Genomic DNA, 20366 nt, shown 5'->3' with positions numbered 1-20366 from the left:
TCTGGAAGATACTGGTTATTCTTGACTGCAAATGTCTTCTAAATACAAATCTACCATGGCTTTCAGCTGCAAGGGCTGAAAGGATGTAATGTGGCCGGGAATAGGATTTAGCTCACTTATTCCTTAGGTGACTTCAGTGAAAATGCTTCCACCTAAGAGTTCTAACTAGCTTAGCATATATCAGAAAAGAACATAATTTTAAAAGCAGGGTTCAATTAATCTTGGATATCTTCCTTAGGTTAATATAAGTCTTGCCATTATACTGATTATGAAAGCCTAGACAGTGAACTTGAGTGAAAGATGCCTGTGCTAATGGCATTTGTTTGCATACAGGAATGTCAAGATAGCATCTAATTCAGAAAAGGGAGTAACTTCCCCAAAAATGGGTAAAGCTGTAATCCAAAGCTGTAAATGCAGATCTCATCTCGGCTGTAGCCTGCTTTGGAGAGACATCATTAATCTTGAAGTTCTTGAAGAAAATTATGCTTTTGGGCATGCAAAGAAAGAATTCACATTTGACAGAGCTGAGCAGGCAGGCACTGAGGAGCAGCAGAAGTGAGCAGCTGTGTAAGGAAAAAAATACCCAGTCACTAAAAAAAGGCAGAGGCAGCAACCTCACCTACGAGAGGTAAAGCATGGCAGCACATAAGCCAAGCAGGTCTGGTGACAATCACCAAGTTGTCAGGAGTGCAGACCATCAGACAAGTCCATGGATGATGAGGCAGGCATGAGACTAAGCGGGACATGAAGTCAGCAGTCTGGATGTGGATCAGTGAGGAATGTAGCCAGCCACAGGCATAGCTGAAGCCTGGCTCAGCAAATGGGCAGTGGCCACAGCGTAAGTGTAGCTCCAAGATCAGGGAGAAAGCAGATGTTGAGGCTTCTTGCTTCTTTCTCAAGAAGCTCTAAAGCTGGTCAGGGCCTCTTAAACCACTCTCTCCAACAGCTTTACCATGTCAAAGAGCCTGCCTTGAGCACAGCCTAAACTCTGTGCAGGGAGTGCACACATAGATGTTGACACCTGGCTTTCACCTAGGCTCCATCAGGATTAAGAACTGAGGAACCCCTCCCTCCCTCCCATTGTATACAAAGGGGTTGAGCACCTGGATGAATTCTGAGAGAAGAATAATTCCTGCCCAGTACATTGTAAGTGAAGGCTTTAGGTACCACCATAAAAGGGGATTTGCCCATCACAGACAGCACATAGCACTTTTCTGCAGCCATGATCTGATGGAATGGGGTCCAAGACTCACCCTCTCTTGCTGCCTCTAGCAACAGCACACCAGTCTAACAGCATGGGCTGCACAGTGCAGTGTCAGGATGCCAGTCTGGGCTGCAGGCATCCACCTTTGCACCACAGTGGGACTCTCAGGTCTCTCAAACAGGGAGTTCGAGTTCAGCTCTCAGATGACTTCTGATTCAATAAAACAGTTTCTAATTTCCTGTAGAGCTGTGCATCCACTTATATCCTATATCCTTATATCTTATATCCTTTTGCACCAGCAGGGCACACCAACTTAAAATTAACTGTGTTAATTATTTTGAAGATTCTGCTGCATTCCTTTAAGTTGCTTGCTAGGTCATTTGGCAAGATACACTGCACCTATTTAAATAACTGAACAAAACCCTCTTGCAGGTTTATCTTAAGCTATCAGTTTTACCTATAAATAAGTTACAGACACATTTACATTAGGTATGCTTTTACTGGTTGCAACATTCAAGTAATTTACTTGAATAACTTACATTCATCGGGATCATGAATGAATAAAAAATGGAAAGTAACAAAAATATGCAAATAAAAACATGGTGCATACAGCCAAGGGTAACAAGTTTGTATAGACACATAGACCAGGAAATCATTCTTCTTGATAGGTTTAATAAAGTACTCTCAGGTATAGTTTTAATTCCACATTTTTCTCTTTTTCTATGTTTCCACAATATTTATTTCACTCTGCTTCATTTTTTGCTCATTTATTTTAATTCAATCAGTGCTGATTCATTCTAGATGTTTGATTTAATCACTGCTGACTCTTCATTGCTACTTTCCTTCTGCTTTTGCATATTAAATTGGGTCCAGTATTTTATAAAAACATATTGCTGCAGAATCCCCAGATCCTAATCCAGAATTATTCCACTCTGGATGTCCCACTATCCACAAAATGTTATGATTAATCCATCCAATATGTTAACATATTTTCAAAGTTATGGTAGCTTCCAGGTCTATTTTATTTATGTGCTATCACTAGTTCTTAGTTCTAGACATCAATATCATAAGAATTAGTAACATCAAATGTGCATTCTTAATAAAATGTCCCTATCTTTAAATAACATAAAGAAACTGATCAACATCAACCTTTTCCTCATCCTTTTTAGAATTCTTTTCCCACTTCATCTTCTGGCATATCCCCATTATTGAGAATTTCAGAACAGACTATTCCTTTGGACAGAGAGAAACAAGCAAGTTTTACCTAAAATGTACAAAAACTGCTAGTTAGGTGTATACTTTTTATCCAAATTCTACAAACCAGCAGAACAAATGTGCGCATATATGTGGATATCCTTTTGCATGGGTACTGTTGTTTGTAACCCTTGGGCCTGTAGTTGAATACGATGTATCCATGTACTTTGTTTCAGATTACTGATGTCCATCAAGAGAGATTTCAACAGCTTTGCTTTAGAGACACGGAGCAATCCATATGCAAGTGTTTATGTGGGAGACAAGCCTATAAATCTTTCTTCATAAATGACAAATTATGTCCCCTCCACATGTTCCACTCTCTGCCTCTCCTGCCACTCATACTCTGTTTCCCAAATCTAATACTTCAAATGTTGTCCTTTCATCTTCTTTTAAATGCAACTGATAAAGTGAAATGGCATTAAACCAGACCAAAAGGTCTTTTTTCCTGGTAAATATTCAATTGAACCCACTGCCTGCTTTGTCTTTAAGGTAAAATATTCACAGCCTAATAATGTTTCTTTAGCACAAAAGGAGTATCATGTGCTGGATGAATAAAATGTACCCGAACTCATATTTTTAAAGCTTCCATTCAGCCAAAAATACATTTCTGCATGCATTATCTACATGCAGATATTTTATGCCATGGTGAGCCCTCTCTACAGAAGCATGAAGAACTGAGTAAGATCTCATATGTTTCTCTAGCGAAAAAAAGCAGCAAGGAGGAAGGATCCTATTCAATCAGCAAGAGTAGGACTGCAATTCAAATATTTTTATAGGTATTTTACAAAGTAATTAAAAAATTTATCCTGAGAAACAAGGTATTCCTCAGAAAAGCCTTTAAGATTTCTGATGTAAACCAGCATCCCCCTTGTGGCCATTTCAGTATTATCTGAAGCTTCTTATGATTCTATGCATCAGCAGCAAACCTTTCTACATCTAGACATCTGCAAGAAACGTTTTAGCACTTTATTTGTACAAAGATAAAAATAATCATATTTCAAAGATTTTCGATTTTGAGTTCAAAATGTACTCTGCAAATTAGGGTTTCTAGGTGAAGACCCTATTGAGTAAAAAATGACCAGGGTACTTGTGTCACCAATTGTGTCACCAATGAGCTATTTTAATAAAGGCTGATTGGTAAAAGTGGATGGAAAAATCTAAACAAATCTTCCATGTTTTCTCCAATTAATTGTTAGGAAGATCCCATTTCACCTCTAAAATTTTTTAAATTAACTTTGTTCCCTAAATAACACAACTCCTAAAAATCAATACTATAACTCTTCAAAACATAAAGGTAGTTCTTGGCAAACAAAAATTGCTACTAACATTTTTATTAAAATATGTGGAAAAGTATCTTAATGGAAAAAATGGGAAGCATCAAAAATTTTTTGCAAACAACCCTTCATGTTTTCAGTAATTTTAAGGAGTATTCAAAAATTGGGACAAGCTATAGATCTAACTAAACATATTGAAATTATATGTTAAAAATGCCTCTGAACTTGTAATACAAAAATTTACATATTTTATTTCCTTTCTCCCACTTACATACTTGTGTTGCTCTTCAGTAATGTATGATATTTTAAGACAAACAAATGGGAGATTATATATAATCAATTCTAATATGTCAATGATGTGCATTACAGCATTTATAGATTTAAGGAATTTTTCTCTTCATAAGCAACTTTTTCCCTTTTCTAACAAATACCAGAGAAGACATTGCCACAGTGTGCCAATTGGAATGTAAGCCTATGAGGAACAATGAAAATAGAAGGAAAGATTTGATCAAAATTAGTTATTTTTCTTCTGCATGCTGTTACAGTGGCTCCTTAAACTGAGCTTTTCAACACTGATCTCAAATCCATCCACAGAGTAAGTGGGTCCCTTAATGTATATAGTAATGTCATTCCATTGCTCCAAGACCTTCAAAAGGATACTTCCTAATTTTCCTGAAAAACTATCTCCTAAAAGTATGTCCCAGAGACTGAGCTGGTTTGTGGAGAGCAGCTGAAGCTGGAGATACTTGTGGGTTATCTGTGATGGACCCAAGAGTCACACTGGGAATACACTGACAGCTTTACTAAAAAATGTATGGCACGTCATTCTTGAAATAGACTGCTGTGGATTTGGAAAAGAATGCATACAGTTATATTCATGGCAGGCATAAACACTCAGTGTCACTCTGTAGATACCAGGATGTGATCAGCTATACTTTTCAGTTCTGGAATTGATCTTAGGTTTTTATTGCAAAATGTTTTAATACTTATTAGCCTACTCTGTAATGTTTTCAATGTTTACTTAAAATTTCCAGTCATTCTTGAAAACTCCTTTTGGTAATATACACAAAGGGTAGATAATGACGGTTGTCAAAGTAATACATAATGATTACTCCAAGAGATATTTTCTAGCATACACCTACCTGCAGTCAAAATGAATACAAGCCAGATCCCAATATTTTGACCCAAAAGGTAAAAATGATTTATAAACAATTATATAGAAAAGCTGATTCTTATTCTCTGTTTACTATAAATTTATATCTAGTTTGGTGTTGGGATTTTTTTCAGATATATTTCTGTCCTGAGATCCAGCTAGCCCTGAAATGCATGAGTGCTCTTTCACTGACTTTAACTACAGCTAGATCATGCCAGTTTTAACAGACAAATCTTTTACATGGTTGTTTCATGAGATGACTTTTACAATGCTGACTTCTTGTATAGAGAAATCTTCCTTAACTGTAAATTTGAAGATGCAGTACACAAAATTTTCCATAACAGAAATTTTCCATTCTCTTTTATCTTCATTACTGTACTTCCCTATTAGAAGGGAGGAATGGTTTACAGCCCACTTGCAGTGTTTACTTTAGTTTAATCTAAATAGTTGACCCCATTAAATCAATTTCAACTCCTGCCCTTTGCTTTTACTTCAAATTCAAATGCTATGTTAGAAATGAGCAAAAACTTGAAAGAAATCTATTTAAAAACAGAAAATAAGTAAGTTAGACCAGAAATAACCTCTACCTCCAGCAGCACAGATTTACTTGTTTAGTAAGCTACGTAATACTGCAAATTGAAAAATAGAGCATGACAGCTTTTGTTAACTCATACTAATTATATGCTATCATACCTAACACCTTAGTCAGATCTTAGGCATCTGAAAGCTAGTGATTGACAGGTCTCATTTGAAACTCTAAAAGACTTTATTTTAAAATAAAGAATCACAGTTAGTAGGTTGCAGAATATGCTCTTAGTCACTATCAGTCATGCTCTCCAGTCCCAATGGGAGAATATAGTTCACTGTTAGTTATTTGAAGTGTAATGCTTTACAAAAGCCCTGAGATAAAGATTCCTATGCTAGATAATGTTTCAGCAAGAAACATTTAGGGTTTAGGCTCATAGGCTCTTACAGGGTCCCACATGGTAGTTAATGTTAATAGGCCCACATTACAGGTAAGGACAGGCTTTCAAGGAGAAATTCTCTTTCCAATTACATATGAGGTGGAGGAGAAAGTACTTGTGCATAGTCCTCAAGATTTCAATGATCAGCCACATCCCAGCTAGCATTTGTAATAATCTTTATCTACTCAGAGAGAGAGAGGTTAGGTGGTTATATTTATAGAGGCTCTTCTCCTTGTGATTTGTAACTTATAGGCTCAGTGCACAAAGCATTCAACAGCCACTCATAATTACATTTCACTTATAAAACACCTACATATAGGGGCCTTATCAAGGCTATAAGGTCTAGAGCAAAATACCTAGGCAATGCGCAAATGAAGGTTGCTTCTTCAACATTGTCTTCTTATACATATATATGGATTACAGTAGGACTTCTAATTGCATGATAACAGCAATTTTTTACCATCTTACCATTTGCTTCATCAGTGCATGGAGTGGGCAGTGCTCACTGGCAGAGCCAGTATTAAATATTTTGCTTTTTCCTCCTTGAATGCATGGCCCCAAGCCATTTAAATCCTGTTCAGAAGATACTCTCCTCATGGTTTTTCACTGGTGCTTCACTAAAATATATGAATACTTTACAATATTAATGGATTTATATGTTCACAAAATTAATACTGAATGAAAATTATGTTTCTCCCTGCTCCACAACTAAGAAATTAAGACATAATGTGATCAAGAGCAAAAAAAGTAGCTGTTAATTTTAAATGCTCAAGACAGGACAGGAAGAAACTGATTTTTGGAATAGTTCGCATCTTGTCAAGGATAATGTTCCAAGTACAGCTTCCAGTGACATCTGCAAATTAACCAACCACTTAAATATTTCCGCTACTCAGGTATCACAGCCTCAAAAACAGCATTCAGGAAAAGAGAGACTGCAGCTACTGAGAAGCTGAGAAAATAATTGTTTTTGTGGCAAAACTAGAACTTAGAATAAGCAACCTGTGGCAGCAACAGAGCTGTAACCTGTGTCTTTGGGACACACAAGACAGCAATCTTTTCTTGGTATCATTCAGTCCAGCCATTAAATTCTGCAACATGTAGAATATAAGGCAAGGACCTTAAAGCAAACAGCCTGTTCTACTACCTACTATAGATCATCTCTTCTATTGAGTGATTTTCTTTCTCTTTTCTAGTCTTTTTTTTTTTCAATTATTGTTATTCTTTTTCTACCTCCTTCTCCCCCTTTCTATTTATCTGTTCTCCTCCTATTCTCATCCTCACTTATTTCTTCTTACCAGCTCGTCGGGCAACTCTTCTCACTGTGCCCACTCTGGTGACAGCAACTTCTGAGGATGACATAGACCGGAGACCCATCAGAAGACTCCGGTCTAAGAGTGACACCCCTTACTTGGAAGAGGCTCGGATCTGCTTCAACCTTGATAATGGTAAGACCAACACCTTCCCCAAACAGCATACGCTGTCAATTAAAAACTTCTTTTTGAGATGCAGATGGACCAGATGGTACCTCCTCATTCACAAGTGATGTGGTGGTTCACCAGACATCCAAAGATGCCAAGGCTGTCTAACTACAAACACCTGCATATGTATGAACAGGGATCATTTTCAAACTTCTCCTGCAAGTGCTAACTAAAACTTTTTTTCTGTTTTAGCCAGGGTGAGCTAGTGAGATCGCACCAAAACAGAATTGATTTGCAAACAAAATATATCTTATCCATTCCAGGCATCCAGAAACATGAAAAGTTCTTGAGAACATTTATGAAGGGATTACAGCTAACAGCAGACTTGAGTTAAACTCAAGTTACCACCACTGAAGAACATGCAGCACAACCCAAAACTGCAATAGGACTAATTGGCAAACACGTAACAGAAAACTCTTGACTCTGCAGGAATAAGTAAGAGAGCTGCCTTCAAAATGCAGACCAACTAGTGTTATTATCACTGCCTTCAGAGTTAGTGAGCCCCAACATTCCTTCCCTGGTCTTTTCTTCTCATTGAAGTTGACCATCACAAGAGAATTTGGAAGTACTGACAACTTAGTAACTTTTGATTTTTTTCTAAAAAGCCCTGAATTAAATGACATGAGCTAGTACACTCTTAGGCACGTATTTTAACTGTCTAACTCTTACTTTACAGAGTAATTTTGTGCTACCCACTTTTTTAAAATAGCATTTTTAATTATTTATATTACACTAACCAACACAAATTGGACCCCTAATGTGGCAGGCAGCCTATAAACCACAGGGTAAGAACGTCTACATAAAGAGCTGACTGCTAAACAGAGTTGCCACAAAACACCAAGTCCAGTTTGCAGCCAGAGAACCGAGTGAGCGTCCGGCTTTTGCAGGTGGTCACAGTTTTCTCAAAGACCTGCCGAAGCGACTTAGGAAGGCGAGCACGGGCTTTGAGCGATGGTCAGTTTCAAACGTTGAGTGCAGGCTCCTCACTCCCCTTGGCATTTTAAACTGTCAAGGTGTGGCACCATCCCGCTTTACGTAATGGGGCTGCCCAAGGAAAGAGGGCAAGGAGGTGAAGGGATGCACCGTTAGACATCCCACCGAGTCCCGATGCAGCTGTGCTGTGAGTTCCGGACGCGCTGGGCTAGAAGGGAGCAATTCGGGGCGCCGGGCTGGCTGCGGGGCGGCACCTCTGCGGCCAGGCCCATCGGCAGCGTTTGTCCCCGCAGCCGGGAGCTCCCTGCGGGCGGGAAAGGCGCTCGGGCGGACCGTGCCCGGGCGGGTCCGCGGCGCGGGGCCGGGGACACCGCTCGGTCCCCCGCAGCGGAGGCGGGCGGGACTCGGCAGGGGCAGCGGGCAGGGCCGCCGCGGCCGCTCCCGTCCGCAGATCCTTGACGGGTTTTCCCTGTCTCTCCCCCTCCCTCCCCGCGCTCCTTTCTCCCTTTCCCTCTCTCCTTCCCCGTCCTCCCCTCCCCCTCCCGCGCCTCTCTCCCTCCTCCCTTCCCCTCTCTCCCCCTCCGCCCCCTCCTCGCCCGGCCGCCCCGCGCCTCCGCTCGCCCTCGCCAGCTCGCCGGGCCACGCTGCTCACCGTGCCCACATTAATGGCGGCATCTTCCGAGGAGGACATCGACCGCAGACCCATCCGCCGCGTCCGCTCCAAGAGCGACACCCCCTACCTCGCCGAGGCCCGCATCTCCTTAAACCTCGACACAGGTGAGAGGCGGCCCGGCCCGGCCCGGCGCGGCCGGCGGGGAAGGCAGGGAGGGAAGGGGCCGCCCCCGCCCTCCGCCCCTGCCAGCGGCCCCGGGCGCCGCCGCCCGGCCCTGCCCCGCTGCCCGCGCCTTCGCACCTCGCCGGCCGCCCCTGGCCCGCAGGCCGGCTCCCCCTCCCCGCGCCTCTCACCTGGGTGAGCCGCGATCGGCTGCCCTTCTCCGTTCAGCCCCTCGAGCTTCCCCTCGCCCAGAGCGCCGCCCTCTCGCCCTGCACAGCGGCGTGGCGCATCCCCTCAAGGCTTCTGCGCTGTCCCTCCTCGCCAGGTGCTGGCATCCCTCCCGGAGATGCTGCCCTTGGTGTTTTGCAAGTCTCTCCCTGGCTCGCTCTTTGCCTTCTTCTTTCATGGGTTTGTGCCTCAGAAGTGCAAGGAAACTTGCACCTGCGTTGTCCACTTAGTTTCATGATTGTCTCAGCGTTGCCTGTTGGGACTCTTGATGGGTTTACAGTCTGATGGTTTCTACCAACACAACTCCAGCTCCCCGCATTCACCTCCTCCTGCCTGTTGGGATGAACCTCCTGTTGTTCTCCACCTGACCTTCCTTCCCCTTTCTCCACTACTGTGCCTTCCTCTTTGCCACCTCTTCCTCACAACTCCCTTGAGAATTAAGCTGTCCCCTTCAGTTCATCCTGCACATGATGAAACTATCCTGTTTCTTTCCTACTAGGCCTGTGGTTTTCCCTCCTTTCTTGACCTTTCCTTATGAGCTTTTGTCAACAGCAAACTAACTACACCAGAGGTTACTTGCTCTCAGAAACAAAAGAAACGAAAGAAAAGAAAGTTCTTTCTGCTGGTTCTCTGCACCAAACCAGACTTCTTCTATTTGGGAAGGAGGACAGCATGAGGGAGGATCTGTAGCCAGCAGTACTGCAGCCTCCCTCATGTCCCAGCAGTAGCACACAAAATGACCCAACTGTGTAACATTCTTTGATGCTGAGCCTGTGAGCTCACTGCCAGCTGTAAAGGGAAAAGAGCTGCCTTGGAGATGCTGCTTGCCCTGCTGCAGTCTCTCCCATCCCTCCTCCCCCTTTTCAGCTGGCAGAAAGTTGGAGATGGCAGAGATGCATTTTCTTTTCCATTTGGGGATGGAACAGATTTCCCTTCCCCCTCCTGTTATCCCTGCTGCATTTACACCCTTGGTAATGGCTGATCCACAGTTTGGTTTTTACCACTGGCAGAACAGTTGGTTACATTGTAATGGCATGTCATTATTTCTCCCTGATCATGTATTCTAAAAAATTACCAAACCATGGGTAAGTTGGGTAGCATTCCAGGGCACAGGGTGGAAGACCGTGCCAAGTTTCAGCTCTATAAAGAACTGGAAGTGAAAACAGAAAGAGCATCGCTGTGTGTGAGGTGTAAATAAAAAAAGGCTGTGTATGGTTATTTGACTGCTGAAATAACACTGTGCTGACTTGTGTTCTCTCAGGTAATGTTATGACATGTAGTTATAAATAGATAAACCAGCTAAGAGCAAGGCACCTTCAGGTCACCTAGTGCCTCACATCTCTATGCTGAGCTAGACATGCTGTCTTTGCTACAAGTCCCAGAGGATGTGCAAGTCTCAAGGTACCTCTTTCCTGCAATCCACCGAAGAATTTGGTAATTACACTTAGCTTCTTTCTGTTCCTCCCCTCCCCCTGGCTCTCTATAATTTGGGTCTTTACTTGCAAACCTGGGAATGGAATTCCTTAAAAAATAAATAATTAAAAGAAACAGTACTGGTGTATCAAGAAATATAAATGAAAAATGTTGTAAGTAGTGCAAGTGTGTGTTTTCATTAATCCATCTGGCAGTGAGTAGTAAAAAAAAATAAAATTGCTTAGCAACCAGTATGGAGTGAGTGAGCCAAAAAGCAAGTGAAACATGCCGCTGATACCCACTTCATTTCTGAGCTGTTGGGTTTACTCTTCTGTTTGCTCAGAAAGCACAAACCAAGCTGCCTGGGTATGAGAACCGTCTAGTCTGAGGAAAAAGCCACTAGAAAATGTGTTTGGCCACTTTTGCTCATGCTTGATAATGCCACGCAGTTCAGGCTTTCCTTTTGAAACTTATGTTTGTGAGGTGCGGTGCCTTTATATTTTTGGCTCTGTGTGTGGGGAGGGGGGGTGAAAACACCCTGTTTCTAAGCCGCCCAGGTTTCCATTTGCAGTCCCGTTGCTGGTGTCTCTGCTACTGTGGCACAGAGGGTACCAGGTCGCCCTTGGTGTCCCGGTGCCCTTCAGGTGGAGGGGCCCGACCTCCTGCCCAGGAGCCTGGGCGCTGTCCGCCGCCCCCGGTGCTGAAGCCGCTCCGCCGGGGCTGGAAGACGCGTGTCCTGCCTTGCCTCGTTCTGCTTGTCTGTCCGTGGGCTGGCAGCGCATGTGTGTGCACAGGGTTGTGTGTATCTATTTGCCTGTGCAAGGGGAGGGTGGTAGGAAGGAAGTAAAGCTGTTTCTTCAACCCACGGATGCAGTCAAAGCTAAAGTGATGCTCGGGGCACAGGAAAGAACCTCTTCCTTCTGTGCTTATTGTTTGCTTTCCATTTATTGCATTCCATATCTGCACTTGCTGCTCAACCACTGCTTACAGAGCTATTTTTCCTACAGCTGTTATGAGTCAATCTGCATTCCCCAGTCATTGTCTTCTGTCAGGAGGTGGTCAAAGTTTGGCTGCAGCGTGCAGGATCTGCTTTGCAGTATTGGAACTTCAAATCCATTTTATTAAAGAACCACAAACAGATACAGTGAATACTGCTCTTCTCCACCCTTAATTGCAACCAGTAGTTAAGAACTATCAGGTTTTTAATCTACTTCAGCTGTGAGTTATAATTATACCATTACTGCTGTTATTTGTACTGTCGAACAACTGAGATTGCATATACAGAGTCAATTATACAGTTTGGTTGTAGCATGTATTTGGTTTGGGTCTTTAAAAAACACAATTTGAAAGTGATTAAAGTGCAGCTTCCATCTCCCCTTGTCTTTTGATTATATTAACAGCTCTGCTTTGCTTGATTTTCCAAAACATACTAGTTTATTATGTTTGTTTCTAAATATTGATCAATTAACTCAGAATTATTACCTAGCATGAGTTGACAAATGCTGTTCGATTAGTTGTGCCTGGTATGGTTTTTTTTTTTGGTGTTCCCAAACTGATTAAAATACCGCATTGTTTTCCAAACCCAGGGTTATTCTTTCTATTATTATACATATGCAAATCCTATTAATCTGAGTTATGTGCTCATATCAAGAGGATAATATTTCCCAAAGGATTAAAATTACCTCTTCTGCCAAAATTAATGTAGCTACATAACATCATAAAGCTATAGGCAGCTATAAATTCTTTTTCCATATTTGATACTAAAGCAGTTCCATACAGAAATTAATTTTTAATTTTCTCAACAACTTCCTCCAGTGCAATACTAGAGGAGTATGGAATGTGCTCTCACTTTTGGCTGGTGGTCTTTTGTTTTCTTTATTATGATTAGCAATCTGGCATTGCACCATCTCTTAACATTCATCTTTCTACACATCTCCTTAAAAGCAGTTTTCAAATTTCCTTTCTAACTTTCTTTCAGGCATCTAAAGGCTAATCCCAAATTACTTCTGAAAACTTGTTCAGCTGTGACAGTTGCCCAATAGCATAATCACTTTCCTGGTCCTGTGCCAGCTGATAAGTTCAAGTGGTTTTTATCAGTTTTGACCTGTTACAGGTTTTGGCCGATTTCTATTCTTCCTGTTGCAAAATATTATACTTTTTAAATAGCAATGCATGGTAGGTAGTTTTCAAGCTTGATAAATTGGCACAGGTGACTACTGATAAAGAAATAGACTGCTTAAAAGTCACTAAAAGATCCAAGATGTATGAGCTTTTCTCCTCCTTCTCCCTTCATGCAACTGCTGGGGGAATCCCTGTCAGAATTTTATTGATGTTTCTTAGGGAAGGAGGGGACTACTGCACTGAGTTGATCTGGTCAGGTTCTCTTAGCCTTTCAAGTGTTAGTCATTATTGAAGCTATTTCTATATACAGACACATACTCTTACTCCTCTCTAGCCAAAAAAATAGTAAGCTTTGCACTGCAATCCTCTGCAAAGCTAATTCTAGCAGACTGACTTCTTGTTAAGTGGTGCAAGAAGTTGTCTTTGTCTCAGCTCCTCAATCATTCAGGGAAGTCACCAAATGTCAGCTTTTGTTTCAGCAAGGCTGATTGTCTACTTATTTAACCTGGGAATGGAGACTCAGGGAGAAAGCAAGCCAATGCCTTGGAGAAGGTGTAAGGCCAGAATGACTAGAGTAGCTGTACTAGGGGTCAGCAAAGAGGGGATGTTCCTTCTGAAAAAGTTAGCTTCCATGCTGTGAAATGGGAAGAGGGGGGATTTTGAATGTGAATAATTTCCTCCCACACTGACTTCAAAGTGTGTACCAGTGGTGCAACCAAACAGAAGCCAGAGGAGCAGCAGGAGGAGTGCAGGAGCTGGCCTCTGAAGAAAGAGGAAGGAGGGGGGAAAGAGGTAGTGACAGAGCTCGATAGAGATGTTGCAGCCTGTGCAAGCTATGGACCCCAGCTGGCTCGCTCGGCCCTGGAGCGTAGCACAGATTTTTAGTGCACTGAAGTCACTCGGTAATCTCACTGAAGTAGCTAGATCCTCAAGTGATTTAAGTCATTTGTTGACTTCAGCCAGGGATCTGAGCCAGACTGTAGAAATATACATCTCTGCTCCCCTTCAATGATGAAAGATCTGTTTTATCTCTTTCTGGTGTGGAGCCACATGTTGTCTTGGAATGTGTTCTGGGAAAGCAAAGCTGAGAGGGAAAGGTCTTAGTGGTTGTGCATAATTTTGCCATGGGTACAGAAGAAGGGTCCTTGTATCTCAAAAGGCAAGTGAACTTAGTACCATATACTGTTCTTAAGCAGTGACAAATAAATCACACTGGGGAGAAGAAAAAATCTACAGCAGTCTGTGTTAGTGCTGCTGCAAGCAGAATTAATTCACAGGGTGTAAAGAGGGAGGAGGATCCTGGCAAAAACTGCTGAATGGCTGAGACAAATGTTCGCAAGCTGGGAAATGTTCATGGTCGGCTGTTTCTGTCATGCAGAGCTGGTGGGGGAAAGCCAGGACACAAAGGGTGACTGTTGGTTTTAAATGTGTGAGTTTTTTTGTTCTGGACCAGGCACAAAGTTGAAATCAAAAGTGTCTTACATTTTCAGTGTCCTGGCACCTTCCATACTCTGTTTGGGCCCTAGGGCCCTACAGCCTTCATGGTAGGCTGCCTCACTGTTACTGTTTGTACTGCTGTATTCACTGCATTTATATAGCTCTAGAGCTATGCAGAATACTTTTCAGGGATCAAAATGATGTATGATTTTGCTTTCTAATGGAAAGATAATGTTATTTGTGTATTAGCCTCATATATGTTGATTTGTCTGGAAGGCTATGATACATTTTGCTGCAGTGAATAAGGAGGAGCTTGTGAAATTAATTTTGTTACTTTGTAAAAGAAAGAATATTTATATAGCTCACTGAGGTGGGTAAATTGTAAATAGGTGAAAATAAAGTAAAATTACTTGACTGGATTTTCTGCAGGAAATCTCCATCCCATTAATTTTTAATTTTCTCTAAATCCCATAATTTTATTTTAAAATCTGTTTTGAAGTTTCTGAGTTTGCCCCTGGTCATCCTTACAAATGGTTTAACACAGTTAATCATCTCTGCAGTCATTTGAAGTGCTACCACATTTGAAGTTGTGTTATTTCTTCCCTGTTTATCCAGTGTATGTTTAAATATATTAATAATAAAAGACTCTACAAGGTTTTACGATATATGAATAAATGCTTCCTAAAACTATATACAAATTTCAACGGCTTTGAATTTATGGACCTCACAGATTAGAAGTAATGTGGAAAGGTTAATCGGAAGGATATAATAGTGTCTTTAAAAATATTTTTAAATTATGGTGGCTTTAGGATTTCAGGTAGAAAAGACTGGTCTCAGCAGAACAGAGGAGAGAGAAATAGGCAGTAGTAGGCTTTCTTATATGTGTGGGAGGTTTTATTTCTTTTTGGAGAAAGATTAGTAAAAATGCATGCCTGGAAAATTTCCACTTTTTGCTCTGCTCTAATCACTCCCTCAGATTATTGTCATGGAGATCCTGTCATACTTAGGAACCAAAATCACAAGTTTTGGCAAAGCATTTCTTAATACCTTTATAAAAGGGCCTGAAAAACTGACCTTTGCCATCAGGTGTTACCTTACAAAACTTTGTGCCTGCATTTTAACTGACTGATGACTGATAGTCTTACTGCTGCTTTATTTGGAGTATAGCTGAATATCAGATAGTGTGCCTGTAATTAATTTCCTGGCCATTTTCCAGCCCTGGGAGCATGACTACACATACCAGGAAGAATGAACATCCAAGCTGAAAGCCGCTCTTCATATGGCAAGGATAGGCCATTTGAGATAGCCTGCCCTTCCCAGGGCTAAGTGCAGTGGCTGAAAGCACTTCTCTATCAACAGGCAGTTTAGAGGGGAAGAGATCTTATCAGTGACTGAGGTTTTAACTCTTGTGCTTGACTTTGGAGACTTAAGACTGTGACCTTCACTGTGTGCCAGATAGGAATAAGTTTACATGTTCTCAAAGTCCTGTTAAAGAGGAGAGATATCCCGGCTTCACCTGCTGTCATCTAACAGGAATTTTTGATGCAGACTTGAATGAACAAATATGACTGAGACAGTTTGAAGGGAAGGGCAAAGTCGGTCAAATTGATGAAACTGGCAAGAGTAAAATAATAGAAGTTCCATTTCTCTGAATTCTGGAGATGTTCTCATGTTATGATTTTCTTGTGGCACTGTACATATGCATCACCTTTCTGTGTCAGGGGGCAGCTGATACACATGCAGTCGATGGCATTGACATTGCTGTGAAACAGCTGTGACAGGAGATGGATGGAAGGAAGATATGTGCTTTGGAATCAGAATATGCAGAGCTGATGCCTTGTAAAACTTTGCAGTATGGGTGACTTTAGGGCTGCTGTAGTGATTTGTTATTAATCTGGTCCTTCAAGAAAATAGATGTTGCAGAATTTGCCTGGATAGGAAGTCATCTCTTTCTTTGTGTTTGGCTTGATGAGCTTTTTGGGTTAACACAACCAAGTATTTTCCTGCAAGCTGGGATGATGCAAAATCCTTATATTTTTGTGTTTCTTCAGGAGCCATAATTTTCTTCTTGGAACTAGGTCTTTAAGGAAACTGCATTTTTCCAAAACTTCAAAACTGACAGCCTGTTCAGAATTATTAGCTGTAAAATCTAGTAAAAAGAAAAGGCCTAATCCTCAATAACAGGTATAATTAACTTTAATGCTTAATTACTCTGAGTCAACTAATTGGTTTCATTGGGACTACTCAGAGTAATTCTCAGAGCTAGGCATGTAAGTGTCTTCAGAATCAGTCTTAAAGTTGTTTGTAAGTTTTTGCAATTGACAAAAGTCATTAGTCGAGAAAGAATGTCTTGGGCTGTCTGTTTTCAAATATAAAATGTCAACGTTAATGAAATATTATGTTATTAGTAGTTATTTCTTGTGCTTCTGCTTTAGGCCATAGAGTCAGTGTGAAATGTTATATTTCCATAGTGAAATAAAATTTGGCTGCCTTCATGCTTTCTTGGTGATGAATATTCGTGACACTGTATCTCTTGTGGATAAGGTGCAAAAAATGTCACTTTTAACATTTTAATCATATTAATGTGATGTATTTTACATAGTAATACAACTTTTTGATATAGTCCACTAAAATGTTTTCTTTATTCAGAATACTATTAGGGTAAAATTATTTATAATCATGCAATAACCATTTTTAATCATGCAATGCTATTGCCTTCATTTATAATGCATTAGTGGTCTTATTTTATATTGATATGCTGAAACCATAGCTAGGCCCTCAGTATATGGTCACTGTCCCTAGGTTTCATTGTAGAGACAATGTTCCTTAATATTGAAAATAGGATCATTAGTGCCTTCACTGCAAACTTTGTAATAATTTTCTTATCTTGAAATTCCAGTTCAGTGTATAAGAATGTGACGATGACATCCAAACAAGTATTTAATGAGTGGCAAATTCAGCAAGAAAACAGGGAGGCACGGTTGAAAAATTAAGTGCTCGTGTTTCTTCTGCATTCCAGATTCACTGTGGTTTCATTCTAGTTATGAAGTACATAAGACTAGGGAAGCATGTGACAAGAGTTTGCATATACTTGTGTTTTTATATACTGTATGAACACATGCCATTTTAACTGTGATTGATAAGATCTGCAGTGCATATTTTGGTTAATCAGAACATTCTTGCTATGCATAATTTATGCTGCAATATCATTTTTATGGTTAGTGGATACAGTACTTGGACAGACAGACATCTGGTTATAGTTTATAAGCAAATTAAATACTTGATGTATTATTAAAATGAAAGAGAAATTTCATCAGGGCTAAATCTAATTCTATGCTAGAATGTTGGAAAATTGTTTATAGCCTGACTCAAGCTTGATGCCCCAAATTTGGGAGGAGCTGTTTTGACTGTGGCACTTGTCTACCTATCAGTGTGTGCTTATTTCTTTTCTATGGGTAAAAGGACAAGGAGTCTACTGACAGATTTGAGAACTGACTAGAATGCATGTCTTTGGGAAGAATGTTCCAGTGAGTCAAGCGTTGGAATGGTGTTAAGCCATCAGAAACAGCATTAAAAGACTCCCTTAAAGCTAGTCCCATTTTCCTACACCTTTCCACTAAGCAATAGGAATCTCTCTCAGAACAGAAAATATCCCCCAGTTAAGAAGAAATGGGAAATTATTAGTTATATTGCAATATTCCTTGAGAAAGAGATTACTCCCATCAGACATCTGTAATGGTCCTTTGTTTTTCTTGCTGAGATCACTGATAGTGCAGTTTTCATACATCATTTTTTATCCTGTTTTCTTTGTTTTCTTGCACTAGAGAAGTGCTAGGAACAAATATGGAGACCTTGACAAGGCTGTGCTTGATGCATGAGGCATCTGTAAGGTTTGGAGGAGAATGGCTCTTCCCCATGCCCAGCCTCAGTTGCAGGAGCACATGGGTGTAAAGGTCATGTTGTGCATTGTGCTGGTGAAGAGGTCTGTAGCTGACTGTCTCATGTGAACTCTCAGCTCCTGGCTTCTGTGGGGTTTTGTTGTTGTTGGCATCTCTCTTTTCCTGTTGCCTTTTCCATTCTCTGGGGTTTATCAGGGCTATGTATGTAGGTAGCAGCAATATGTTGGCCTGCAGCTTCTTGAAGGCTGTGCCTTCTGTCTTGGCAGAGATGCCATACCAGCATTTAAAACTGTAAGTTGGGAACTATGACTTTGAAAGGTCACCGTGCATCCTTAGGAGCTCTGATAAAGAGCTATTAATCCACATGGTGCTTCCACGAACCCAATTAAAGCAATCATGCCCCAGAGCAATGATCACCCCTGCTCTCTGCATAGAGACTGCTCTTCTGGTTTTGGGTAGAGGTGGAGAGCTAGGAATAAACTGCATGAAGCCGCTAATGAGTAGTCATTGTTTATATTTAAAACAGTTTAGCATGTTTATCCATTTATGAAAAATTTAATTTTGTCTTAATACTTTATTTGTTCATCATCCTTCATTGCTTACACTACTTTTTAGATGTGCTGAATGTTTTTTTCCAAAAATCATTAAAAGATTTTTTCAAAACTTACTTTTTTCAATATTATTTTTTTTCACAATGACTTACTAGGTTGAAATAGTAAAGAAATAAAAAGAAAAGTAAATTATCGTTTTAATTTTCTCTGTGTGGAAGAACAGCAAAATCTTTCAAAGCTAATATTAAAAAATTAGCTGGGGCTAACTAATTACATGTAAAATGATAGCCTATAATTATAAGGCAAGAAGAAATCAATAAAGCTCAGTTTGTAATTTAGTCTTATCTCAAGGCTCAGAAGAACAAACCATTCTGTAAGATAAATTTTATAAGATTGCTTCAAATAATATTTTTTGAGCTAATTAGTTGATAAATGTTATTTATTTTTTAAAGAAAACAAGATATGCATTACTGAATAACCTTGGGGTTTAACCTTGCAAGCTTTCCCCTCTGGAAGCAGTTGGTCTAACAGCTTTGTCAATATTAAAGGAGACCCAAGGGGAGAGCGGTGAAAATATTTGGTTGAGAAGTATCATTACACAGATGGAATACAGCTTTTTGTTAAAATGCTTCATGACATAATGGTAGGAAACCAGGGGAAAGAATCACCAGAATTAAGGCAACGCAGGACATGTGTTGTCAATAAAACATGTCAGGACTTGCTAAACTTAACTGCTTGAGGTTAGTGCTGCCCTAGGCAGCAGAAACATGATGTTAGCAGGTACCCACCAAAGTGGCTGTATATATACCTAGAGGTGTGTGTCAGCAGCCCAAGGAGCGTGCAGGGACCATCTGTTAACCAGCAGGAGTCTAAAAGGCTTAAAGTGGGCAGCAGAGGGATCGCTCTAGAATTTGTGAAACTTACTCTCTCAATTACCCAAGTCAGTGGCAAGTAGACAGGTCCCAAGCAGTGATAGGTGTTCATTTCTGCATTGTAGCTGTTTCAGGATATGTTTCTTCCGTGGCTTTTGGCAAGGCTTACTAACATTTGTAGACAATTGTGATTTAAAGAAGCACCTAGTGTTGAGAGGGAAGAAAATGCAGGGCCTGCTTCTTTATAATTTTGGAGATAGATTCTGCTTTTAAATCTCATTCTTTCCTCTGTGGCTAAAATAAAACATTGTATCAGCTATATATCCGTGTGTTTAATAAAGTCAGAATTTAGCTTTCATTACTGCTCCCAACAGAACGAAGAAGATTGTTATCAGCAAGAGGTAGAGGGATATACTGAGGAAGTGGATGTGGTGACAGTATTAGCCATACATAAAATCCAGAGCTGTTTTAGCAGAACATCATCCAAAACATCTGACTCCCATGCAACTTTCTGTTACTGTGTTAGAAAACATTTGGTCCTGTTGGTTCCCTTACACAGGACTATGTGTATGTGTGCAAGCGAGCTTTAGTGTATTGCAGTCACTCGTGTGTGGCCAATTTCCATTGTTAAATGGTACGTTGTGGGTGGTTTGCTTGTGGGAACTGGCTGTATTACCCCTTTTAGGATTTTACACTGAATTTAAGACAGAATTTGAAAGTAGATTAAGCAAGGAAATGTAGGTTGGATCTTAAAGAAGGTCTTCTCAGTAGTTTAGACCAACTTTCATGTTTTGGTTTAGTTGGTTTGC

At 40.6% G+C, this 20366-nt stretch overlaps 1 protein-coding gene and 1 long non-coding RNA gene across 7 annotated transcripts in view; one reads left to right on the top strand and one right to left on the bottom strand.

Annotated features, from left to right (window-relative positions):
• Window positions 1-20366, top strand: part of PHACTR1 (phosphatase and actin regulator 1) — a 299599-nt gene that overhangs the window by 6453 nt on the left and 272780 nt on the right. For all 6 annotated transcript variants that reach the window (XM_021536498.3, XM_021536496.3, XM_021536503.3 and 3 more), the window contains exons 3-4: window positions 7149-7295; window positions 8892-9038. In XM_021536498.3, the coding sequence (XP_021392173.1) occupies window positions 7149-7295; window positions 8892-9038 (294 nt within the window). The remainder of the gene's footprint in view (window positions 1-7148; window positions 7296-8891; window positions 9039-20366) is intronic.
• Window positions 1684-9245, bottom strand: LOC116183229 (uncharacterized). Its single transcript, XR_004147796.2, has 2 exons — window positions 9228-9245; window positions 1684-8372 (listed from the first exon to the last, which is right to left on the bottom strand). It is a non-coding gene; the product is annotated as an uncharacterized LOC116183229 (long non-coding RNA).

Source organism: Lonchura striata, chromosome 1 (assembly GCF_046129695.1).
Source record: "Lonchura striata isolate bLonStr1 chromosome 1, bLonStr1.mat, whole genome shotgun sequence".
Lineage (NCBI taxonomy): Eukaryota > Metazoa > Chordata > Aves > Passeriformes > Estrildidae > Lonchura > Lonchura striata.
The sequence above is the reverse complement of the archived record's forward strand: the minus strand, read 5'-3'. Positions and strand labels throughout refer to the sequence as shown.